Below are 12113 nucleotides of genomic sequence, written 5' to 3' on the forward strand. Positions count from 1 at the left end.
GTCATAATTCCGATTTCTAACCATTTATAGTCTGGATGTGCTTTGAACTTTGCATTTAAAAAGACAGCATTGTCTGATGTTCTACCATTCCCTCTCCTTAGCTTGTCATTTCCAAACATACTTCCCTGCTTGAGAGCAAATGGCAAACAAGAGAGAATTGGTTTATAGCTGCCAAAGTCTCTACCTCATAGGAGTGCTGGTTTCATTCAAACAGGGTGAAATGAATGTCTGAGAAGGGGTGAGATTTTAAGGCTTGGGCAGTGAGTGGAAGCGTCATTTCCTGAGTCCACAGCTTCTTCTGTCATTGTTGGCGGAGACTTTGTCTGGTACTTTAGCTTTCCCATCTACACTAGTTAAAATACTATGTTGTCACCTCCCTCTCTTCGTCTGTTCTTTTCTCCCATAAGGACATGGAGAAGTATGAGAAGGTGAATGGAGTAAATTTACATTATATAATATATATATATATATATGAATAATACTATTTTGCTAACAATGAATACTAGTCATAGGGAAAATAGGATTTTTCTATCTGGTTTATATTCATTTTTCTAAGCTCTGAAGTCTTCTCTAAATATTTAGTCCATGGGATACAAATTCAAAACTCATCATGGGCCAAACTGATGATAAAAATGAAGGAATTAGGTTGTAGAGAGTGCTGAGGGCTGTGTCATTGGGGAGGGCAAAGGCACAAGGCCACCACACTTTACAATTCCACAGCAGCCCCCCATCCCATTCGCATTGTATTGTATGTGAATGGTGCCCCCTAGCGTGGAGCAGTGCAGAAGCCCTCTACATGCTCCATCCATTCATTCATTCAGAACATCCTCATTGAGCTCACTGTGTGCCAAGCATGGCTCCAAGTGCTGGGGATAGAGTAGTAAACAAAGTGGATAAGAATCCCTAGCCTTACAGATCCTACAGGCATTCTCCTTTGATTACTTTTTTTTTTTTAAGGCAAAAAAGCCCCCTGCCAACAAAACAAAAGCATTCATATGTAGAATTTAGTCCATGGGCCCACCAATTAATGACCCCTGCTCTAGGCTTTCAAATTATTTCTGTAATCATGCAGGTTTTAGCCACATGGACAAAATACAGCAATATGCTGAGGCTTGCACCCACTGCTTAGCTTATGCTTAACGAGAGCTCTGTGTACCTAGAAAACTCAGCTCATTAATTTTCAATTAAAAGTTTGCACCCCACCCCTGTATTTGCACTTGCCACTCCTTCTTCCAAGAAAACACAATTCCTCGAAGTGATCTGTTAGGTAAGAAAGGAAGGAAAGCTAGAGTGAGATGTAGGTCATGGCATTCTGCTGAAGCATTGCCTAGATACCTGTCCTAAGACTAAGGGAAGAGGCCAGCCACTGAGCAATGGTCACTATGGCAACTTGAATCATTTCAAAGTCTGCTCCCGATCACCCATAAATTTAGGGTTTTTTCCCCCAAACAAAAAGGAAGATTCCCTAAAGTGTCAGGTCTCTTAGGGGTTATGCTAACAGAAGCACATGAAGTACTGAATTTAAAGAGCTCTCCTATAAATAATTAATTTCTCAGCTTTATGGCATCTTAATGCCATTAAATGGAAAGTTTTAATTTTATCTACATAGAAGCAAGATGAAGCTAAAAGAATATTTAGTCACCATGTCTGGAGGAATTTCTTTCTTTTTTTTTTTTTTTTGCATTGGAAGCTTGAGTAAAACTGAAAAGAAAACTTGTATTAAATTTCTGCAAGAAGCTTTAGAGAAATATTGTGATGGTAAAAGTTTTCCACCTCACAGCTCACTTTGCATTTTCTTAAATAAGAGCACGACTCAAAAATATTTAAAGGACATAGGTTACAAATCTGATGAAGAAATAGAGTCATGGTATAAAGATCACATATAAACATTCACATCTTCCAAGAAGTACAGCAACAACCACCTGTAATTACTCTTCCTCTTTTCTACCTGTCTTCCAGGATCCTTTCTTTCCCAAACCGCTCATAAATTAATGATAATGATGATCAGAAGTGAGAGTGTTACCATATCAATCTACATGCTATATTAAATTACTTTTCCCAAAGTTTGGAAAGCATTTCCTGAGAGCTGTCAAAGGTATTAATTTCTCTCTTTCTCTCTCTCTCTCTTTAAATCACAAAGCAAAATTCCACTGTCTCTCCCCAACCCCTCCTAAAAAAAAAAAAGTTGTTGAGTTTTGCTTTTCTATTCACTGCAGTCCTGGCCAAAGTAAAGCCCTCTTTCTCAATGACGTCAAGATCTTTACCAAGATTAGGCTTTCATTTCTCTATTGCAGCAATTAGCCAGGGAACGTATAAAAGGCTTCAGGGAGACTCACTGGCTGCAGAGAGAGGCACTTTGCACCACAGATAGCAAGAAGGAAAAGCCAGAGGTAGTGAGGAAAAAAAGGAGTCAGCCGCTCCTGGAGGAGGGAGAGACAGACAGACTGGGAGAAGCAGCACAGAAAGTGTGTGTAAAACGGAGTAAAGAAAGAAAAAAAAAAAAAAAAAAAAACTACCCTTAAAGCACACTTTAAAAACTCTGGCAATTCAAGAAAGAAACAGGCTACGTTTAAAGAACACAGAGACAATGAAAAGCTAAAGAAAAATTTTGCAATCTCTGCCACGGTCTCATAGGTGCTTGGAAATGAAAGTAGAACTGCCTGTCTTTAACGGACTCTGACAGGGGTAACTGGATTAGGGACGGGTACGCCAGCTTTTTTTTTTTTTTTAAACATCTTAAAATCCTGAAAAAAAAAAAAAGGCAGCAGCTCCGAATTGAATGAATTGATGGGCACACTCCAACTGCTGGGCTGGAGAGACTGGACTTGGTCTTGCCATTTCTGCTTCTTTGAAAAAGGAGACAACTTGGGCTTCCTTTTAATTTAGTTTTTCTCCTTCTCCCCCCACCCCCCAACCTTCCCCCTTACCTCCCCCACCCCCTTTTAAATAAGAGGGTGAAGGGGAACCAGAGCGCACAAGGGAACTGACTCAGGAGGCAGAGAAGATGGGCATCCTCAGCGTAGACTTGCTGATCACACTGCAAATTCTGCCAGTTTTTTTCTCCAACTGCCTCTTCCTGGCGCTCTATGACTCGGTCATTCTGCTCAAGCACGTGGTGCTGCTGTTGAGCCGCTCCAAGTCCACTCGTGGAGAGTGGCGGCGCATGCTGACCTCAGAGGGACTGCGCTGCGTCTGGAAGAGCTTCCTCCTGGATGCCTACAAACAGGTGAGCGGCGGGGACACGGGCCTCCCTCTCCCTAGGTCTGCAGGGGCAGGGGCTCACATGCTGGGGGCACTGGCGGCCTTTGGGGGGCATTGGGGTGAGAGCTGCCTAGTGGCTATGCTCCAATGACCCCTGTACGTTTACTTTCCACACCTGTTGCACAGGTGAGAATGGGAGGTGACAGATAATAATAAGCCGTAATGACTCTGGGTGACCTAATAAAGAAATCTCTCTAACCAGGGTGATTAATATCTTGCTGCGGTTTTGGAGCGGAGGGCATTTGTGCCAGTAGAATAACTTTGGGAAAAAGTCAGTAGATGTTGGGGGAGGGGAGACAGCTGTGTGTATTCTGCTCTTGTCTTAAGCTGGAATTTTGGTGTTTTGCTTGATGGGAGGCTATGTGTGAGGGGTGCTAGGAAAGACAGCTTAAGGGGCAGGCACTGAAAAGCGAGAAAAGAGAAAATGCTACTAAAGTTCTCAGAGGGTTGACAAGACTTAACAGAATGGTCATAGCAAGTGTCACTGGGCATCCTAGCCACTGGGTTTGGGGTGAGGGTAGGAGTTAATAAAAGTGAGTGACTGTGTGCCACCTCTGTTACACTGATTCAGATTTGAACCCTTTGGAAGCAGTTTTCAGGCACTGAGATCTGTCTTAGCAGTTTAAAAAAAAAAAAGGATCTGAGAACTGGCCATCAGAAATCCAGACTTTGTAACAGACATCGCATTTACTTTGTGTCTCAAAAATAAAATAAGTTAAAAAAATAAAAATAAGTTGTCTTAGAAAGAGATGATGGGTCTGTGGTTCATTAAATCTCAAACATGTGCCCTGAGCATGACAGCAGTGGCCTCCCTTACCTGTAGATACTATGTATACTGTGTACCAAGGGCTGCTCACTCAAAACCAGAGTTGATGATTTTAGTTTCTAAGTGAAAAATGCTGTCGTCCTAGCCTTTTTGCCACTTGGAGATGTTGTAGAGCATTTTCAACTAAGATCTTAAGGGCAAAGAGGAATGTTTTGGTCCCAGTCCCTTGTCAATTTGCCCCTACCCCCTATGGCTGTATGACTCCTGAAGGTCCCCAGGCTTTAGAAGAATGAACTCATTTGGCAGAAGTTCCTGTCAAAGCAGACAATCTTGGTATTCCATAATAATATTGGAACACCTTGCCCAAGATGCCAGGAAAAGAAGTTTGAGAGGGATATGGAAGCCAGGTGTTCAGTGAAGGGGTGTACTTTAAACAGGCAGCACCTCAGAGCCAGAGATGAGAAACTAAGCATAATAGAAAGGAAAGGGAATTAATCCTCCATAAATAAACACTAGGAAAAGAAAGCTATGTACCAGGAAAAGAAAAGAGGTAACTTGTAGTCACAAAGAATCCAGGGCAGGGTTGTTCCACTGAAAATGAAATGTTCAAGAGGAAAATATCTATTGTGAACTAGGGAAGTTTTACTACAATACTTGTCTTTGTTATTGAGAGCAACCTGCAGAAAGTTTGCATTTATTGTCCTAAAGACACATGTGAATGGCAAGAACTCATATTAGTAAATGGAAATTCCTCTATGAGAATATGAATCGATGTTCAAAGTTCTAACAGTAGAAACTCATTTATAGTATGTATGTAGGGGTGAGTGGGAGATGAAGGCAAAGAGATATTAACATGATCATTTTATCTCCACAAGTGTATATATCGAATGTGAAATTTTTATGTTTTGTTTTGGGGGAAGGGAATTTAGAGAAGGATAGGGGAATACACAAGAATGTCAGGCATATTATTAATTAGGAAGTTCCCTCATCTATATCTATATTTTCTGTGTGTTAGCAGACACCATGCAAATGTCAGTGGTTCGATATCAATGTATTGAACTCTTACTTTTTTGAGTACAAAGACTTTTGCCTATAAAAGAAAAAAATCCCTTCTTGGGAGAATTTTACTTTTATGCATAGCTACCTTATATAAATGCCATCTCTCATTTAAAAAAGATGAAAAAAATGTCATCTCTCACAAAAACAATGGAGGCTGTAATGTTACCCACAAATATTAAGTGAAGTTGCTTCTCGTGTTAAGCAGCTTATTGAAGATAAAATGAAAAAGCAAACAAATGCCTCTTTAATAAACTTTACTATTTATTTTTTCACTAATGTATAGTGTTCCATTGTGTTGTAATATTTTATTACTCATATTCCCAGAAATTGGGAAGGATGAGTGATTTGTTTTTTCTTTTTGCTTATGGTTGATGTATTCTTCTTCTGTGTGTCTTTGTCTCTGCCTACTGAGTTGATTAGTGACCAAGTTCATGACTGATATTATTATGTTTGCTTTTCATGATTTACATAATAGCAACCATGTGCAGAAGCAACCCCAGGACTCAGATATCCAGAGACAAGACTGGGCTGGGTGTGTAATGGATGGAAAATTGCAAAAACAGCTTGAACAGAATCATGATCTCTTTCTGTCTTCAAATATGGCAACCGTGGTGGTTTCTGTGGAGGCAGCTGAGGGTCACTCAGAACCTCTCGATCAGGTTGAATCACTTCTCTCAAGGCTGTTGTCATCTGCACCAAAGTGTTTGGGTGTGGCCATTTCTAGAGCCACTAAAGAATGTTCTCTTTGAGATGGCATCACAGTATTTCATAATCCTGACTTGCATTATTTTGAGGCTGTCACCTCCAGAAGCAGTTTTCCAGGCTGAGGGGTGCGTGCACATGTGACTCAACTAGACATGTGATTTGTTATTTTTAATTCTCCTTATTGTTGAATGTCAGATACTTGGGAAAATATTTAGAGAATGGGGAGTAAGAAGTATTATCTCTAGATTCTGCCCCCACAAGATGCAACACAGAAAGAAAGAAAACAAAATAAAATTTTAAAAAACACCCTTACTCATTAAAATGTTGAAGGGAATTCAAAATTAACTTTATGGAGAAGCTTTTAAAGATAAGACAGGTTTGGTAGGAGGAGAGTTCTGTGGGCAATTTTGATTGAAAAGAGAGCCTATGGGAACTGGTGGTGCAAGATTCTGAGATGATGAACAGATATTTGGTATTTCGATTTCTTTAGTCAGTGTCATTGCATCTGAACAGTGTATCCTTGTGCTGGTGCTCAAAGCCTAAAAATGCAACCAATAAGCAAACTGGCCTGTCTGGGAGCCTGGCTCTTACCTAAATGAAGTGTAAAAGTAAACACACAGTATAGATGCTGACAGGCAGTTTAGCTTCTGCATGGTTAATATTGCAGTGGCACAGAAAACATATTCATTTGAACATATAATTTTGGTTTTGAAAGGGTCTCTTTAACATTCTCCTCCTCCTCTTCATTCACCTCAAGCCTTTGACACTAGTTTCTACAATGGAAAATGGCTCTTTTAAGAGAGAAACAGTCCCAAAAGAAAACAAAGCAGGCCGTACCCAGAGCTTGTCCATCACTTGGATAAAACATTGGGAAATGATAGGGCTTAGAGCTACATTTTTAAGGTACAAATTAAAAAGAGAATAGCCAAAAGAGAATTGAGCTAAGAGGAAGGAGTAGGTAGCCTATTCTTCAACTCTGATTTATTTGGCCAGTTTGAATGTAAATGGTTAAATCTCTGCTTAATGATTGTTTGGCCACGTTTCTAAGGACATTGATGTAGCTTGGTCGTTATGTCAAAGAATTTGAAACTTCCTGATGGTTAATAAAGCCATTTTCAGGGCTTTGGATAGCAAGAAGTATGTGCAAAAATTCTTCTACCAAACACTCATTCTTCATTTGTATCATTTACTTTACTGTCTATCATGAAATTATATGATATTTTGCCCAGAAGCCTTTCTTAGGCTGTAGAAAAGAAAAAACAAAAAACAAGGTTAGTAGTATATGCTCTATTTCCAGCTTCTACTTGATGAATGGTCCTTTTTTCCCCCTTGCCCTGCATTTCACAGTCCACATGCTAAAGCAGCATTATCCTTTCCCCCATGCACCGAACATCATCAAGGGAATCAAATTCTTATATGTGCTCTATGGTTATATTCATGCTCATATTTATAAATGGTCTATGGCAACATTTGAACTTGGCCCAGAGATGTGCCTTGTTGTAAAAATGCAAATCCTTTATTTACTTCCTTTGTTGGTGTTGTGTTGATGCTGCTTGCAAAAACATAAGAAAGGACAACTGTAATAGTGCAGATGAGAGAGATAAAAGTCAGTGATGACAATATTACATTTTACCAATGTCCTTTCTGATCCTTGCAGAATAAAGGGACCCTTTGGGAACATCGGAACTTCAAGACCAATTAGTGGAAATGATGCTTCTTGTGTTTGGGCATTAAATACTGGGCAGGGTTCTCTTTAGAGCGGCTAATGCTGGCAGGGAAAGAGGTACCGACCTAATTACTCTTCCGCAAGAGTAAAAAATGCCTTTTGAATGCCTCTTTGGCAAATATGTCTCATTAAGGACAAAAACCAAACACAAACCCTCTAAGAAGGAGAAATTAAGATGATAGGTAACTTGTGGCCAGGAGACTTTCTGTGCCACTGTGGGAAATTAAAACAAGGTTTGGAAGTACCAGGGGATAACTTGTTTTTGTTGAGCTTCTTTCCTGTAGCCTAAATGTTATTATGGGACCAACTTTATTTTTTTCATCATCTTGGCTGCGTGTCAAGGAATGCTTTGCTCCTGGGGAGAGTCAAGAATCTTCCATCATTGAGGACAATAGTGATTCTGCCATTCTATCTCAGTGGGGTACATAACCCAGCAAACCAAGAAAGTCTCTATTTAAAACACTGGTCTATTAAAAATTTAATTTTTATGATGACCAAATGGGGAGATGAGAATAAACAGTAATATCTTTTTTTAAAGATTTTTTTTTTTAGTTTAAAGAAACTTACATTGCTAAATAAAAGGTGGTTTTTTAAATTTATTTTAGCTAAATTATCCTCCATCAAGTTTTAGCAAAGATGGACAAATTTTATGGTTAGTGTGAAGCTCATAAAAGCAGAATACTGGTCTACTCACATTTGGACTTATGGGTGGTGGGTGTGTGTTTTTCCTTCTAAGTTTTAATAGCATTGATCTTATCTATGCATTTTCTCTTACCTGGCCACCTCGTGAATAAGGATATCCATTTATGACATTCTAGTCTGCAGTAGGGTCCCATGGCTGCTCAACAAAATAAAAAGAATTGGCCACATTGCAATGACCAACTGAGACAATCAAGGAAGACCAACAACAGTGAGTGTTGGTTACGGTGTCCAGGAGGGCTGCAGGATTCATATTTCTAAATGTGTCTGCCTCAGCGAGCTCCTCCATCACCCAGATATGGTTATATTCATTGCAGGTTAAGGTTATTATTAAGTGTAAAAAATCCTTCACTGACCTAGGATTATAAGAACTAGCATTCATTCAATAATTCATTCAACAAAATAAAGAAAATACTTCCCAGCCTAATAAAATGCTAACCCCACCTTCCCCAGCACACAAAGAGCATTATATGTTTGGTAATTTTCCTAATATTTAGTTTCAGAGTTACAAGGTTGTAATTATTGTGAATCTCCTAAGGATAACTAGTCAGTGTTTTAAAAAGAATTCTGTGGCTGAACTATACATCGTCTCTAAGAAGAAGAAGGTGCTTTAACTTTCCAAGAAAATTAACTGCAGGTAATGAGATTCACCTGTGTCTTAAGCATCAGATTAGATTACTCAGTTGACTAATCAGGAATAATGCAAGGATCAACACAATTGTTCATAGGTCTCAGGAATGATTCCAAAATCCAGACATATGTTTTTACCTACCAAGAAACTACAAGCCAGAGATTTTTTTTATAGTTCAGAGATTTTTCTTCCCTCCTGTGTACAGGTTGTTTACGTAACAAGAAGTCACTGCAACAAACTCATCTGAATGTATTTAGGTATCCTCATCACAGTATGTTGACAACACAGTATACAAAATTTTGTTAAAAGTAGCCCTCCTAGAATCATTACTATTACATTTTAAGTGAGAAAGATGTGTTGAGAAGGTGATGGGAATACTACCCACCACCTAGATCTATGAAGAAGTATAAAAAGAACCCATAGATTAAAAGGCTTATGATACCTTTAAAATATACATCTTTAAATCTGAAGTATATTTTAGTATACCTCGAAGACTAGTGTAGTTCATATGAAAGAATCCTGTTAAAAGTGGCTTATTAAATTTCTCCATCTACTTACACTTGCATATTAACCAAGAAAATTAATGTAAGTAAAATAACTTTCGCCCTGGTGGTGACTGAAAATAAATGTGCTTACTTAAATCACACCAACAGCTTCCTTTTCTAAGAAGGAAGACTATTACCAAAAGATTTCCTTTAGAAAACGAATAGTACGTGTTTCAAACCTATCCTGATAGGGTTTTTGAGAAGGGAGAGAAAGAACTTTAACTCTTGTTCTACAGTTAAAATGAGTTATGCATTAACATTACATAGAAGCTTCTGAATAAAAGCCCTTGAGTGTTTTATATCAGTTTGGGTTGTTACATCTTTAACAATTCACTTCTAAGTGACTTCAATTAACAGCAGTGTTATATGTGGCTATATTTATATGAGGGAAGTAAGTTGATCCAGTTGCAAGTGTTTTGTAATATTAAGATAGGGAATAAAAATCAATTGTACTGTCGTAAGTTGTCCCTAATGTTATTGGCTTTGATTAAACCATTCTAGGGGAAGATCCAATTGTATTAATTCAAACTGAAGTAATTGGCTCTTCTATTGTTGTCTGCTTTTTATTGTCAATTTGCAGACCCAAAGGCTGCAAACTTTCCTTCATTCTGTGTTCAGTTGTTTAAACCATGTGCAAAGGGGGTACACGGAACAATTTTTTGTCTATATCTCTTCTGCCTGCCTATTTTATAATTCTGAGGAGCTTAGTTAATAACTTGTGTGGTAGAAAAGTTCTTTTTGTGTGTGTGTGTGACTTCCTAGATAAAAAGAGGAAAACAAATGAACAAAAACACATGGAAAATGACAAATTAACTAAATGTAGAATTCCAGAATAACTGTATTTTTTTAATCTTTTTTTTAATGGAAATTGTGAGATTCTATTCATAAGAACCACAGTGTAAACAGTATCAGTAGAAACCTCTAGGGAGGATGCCATGCTAAGGAGAGTTCAAATCTTTGCTTGGGACTATATGTGTATGTTATATAATATATATATATATGTATATATATATATATACACACACACACACACACACATATATATACACGGAATTGCCTAGGTAAGATGGTATTTTTTTGTGGCATGGTGGGGGTGCATCTTATAATGGCAATGCATACCTATACAGAGATTTATAGTATACAAAGAGCTCTTTTCCTTATGTTATTCTCCAATAGCCATGTGAGAAAGACAGGCATCATTATCTGCAGTTTACATTTGTGAAAGCTGAAGCACTAAAGAGGTTAAGCAGAAATAACCCTTCTTATAAATGGTGGAGACCAGGTTTTCCATCTCTGGCTAAGAATAGAGCCCACTGGTATCACTGACCATTGGTGGAGAATAAATGATTTAGCACCATGCAAGAAAATAAAGGTCCTGCCTGAGTATTTTAGAATTCAGAAAGAGGCACTGTGTCCCAAGACCCTGATAATTTGTCTTGAAGTAGACCATTCACTTCTAACTTTCAAAATGAAGTCAATTAATCATCTGTTATATAATGCATGCTAAGCACCGACAGCAAAATAAGGATAGTAAAGAATACCAGCCTCAGCTTAATTATGAAGAGTTAACTGCAGTGCCTTCCATGATGAAAATAATTACCTTCAGTGAATAACCAGAATGAAAAGAGACTTTCATTCTCTTTGGGGCCATTCTTTACCTGCCATGAAGCCTCTTTAGTCAAATCAATAAATGTTTACCACATGCTCTGAAGGAAATACCACATTCTATTAGAGCCAATTTTATCTATTTAAAGTGAATCGAGGCGGCAATGTGTTTAATGTGGCATTCTCTCTCCCTCTTTTTTTTTTATTTTTTTTTATTTTTTAAACCATCAGGTGAAATTGGGCGAGGATGCCCCCAATTCCAGTGTGGTGCATGTCTCCAATCCCGAAGGAGGTGACAACAGCGGTGCCCCGGAGAAGACAGCGGACGGAGCTGAATGCCACCTCCTTGACTTTGCCAGCGCTGAGCGCCCACTGGTGGTCAACTTCGGCTCGGCCACCTGACCTCCTTTCACTAGCCAGCTGCCAGCCTTCCGCAAGCTGGTGGAGGAGTTCTCAGCAGTGGCTGACTTCCTGTTGGTCTACATCGACGAGGCTCATCCTTCAGATGGCTGGGCGGTGCCTGGGGACTCCTCTTTGGCCTTTGAGGTGAAGAGGCACCGCAGCCAGGAAGACCGATGCGCAGCGGCCCACCAGCTGCTGGAGCGGTTCTCCTTGCCGCCCCAGTGCCGGGTTGTGGCTGACCGCATGGACAATAATGCCAATGTAGCTTACGGGGTAGCCTTTGAACGGGTGTGCATTGTGCAGAGACAGAAAATTGCTTATCTGGGAGGAAAGGGCCCCTTCTTCTACAACCTTCAAGAAGTCCGGCATTGGCTGGAGAAGAATTTCAGCAAGAGATGAAATCTAGATTAGCTGGTTGAAGGTATGATTGTAATAGAGCTTATTGTGTTGTGTTTTGTTTTTTTTAATGATGTAAAGAAAAGGAAATTAAGGACTGAATTCATATTTCGACTGAGTCTCATTGCCTTACTGAAAGACAGGAATTTGCCTGTCAGAAAAACATAAACCCCTAACCTGACATCTCAGTACTTCTTTCACCACTCAAATGACATGGGGCTAAATAGTAGCCCTGTCACTTCTCTTCTTAGTGAAAAGCCCTAGTGGAAAGATCCTAAGATGGAGAGGAAGAAACCCTGACTCAGCATGTGTTCATTC

At 39.2% G+C, this 12113-nt stretch overlaps 1 protein-coding gene across 1 annotated transcript; it reads left to right on the top strand.

Moving 5' to 3' along the window:
* The first annotated feature begins 2199 nt into the window (after nucleotides 1-2199).
* DIO2 (iodothyronine deiodinase 2) lies at nucleotides 2200-11901 on the top strand. Its single transcript, XM_076003813.1, is given in 3 exon segments — nucleotides 2200-3226; nucleotides 11229-11793; nucleotides 11796-11901. Coding segments are annotated over 3 exon segments (810 nt in total). The 5' UTR covers nucleotides 2200-3004; the 3' UTR covers nucleotides 11819-11901.
* Nucleotides 11902-12113: the final 212 nt, after the last annotated feature.

Source organism: Microcebus murinus, chromosome 6 (genome assembly GCF_040939455.1).
Source record: "Microcebus murinus isolate Inina chromosome 6, M.murinus_Inina_mat1.0, whole genome shotgun sequence".
Classification (NCBI taxonomy): domain Eukaryota; kingdom Metazoa; phylum Chordata; class Mammalia; order Primates; family Cheirogaleidae; genus Microcebus; species Microcebus murinus.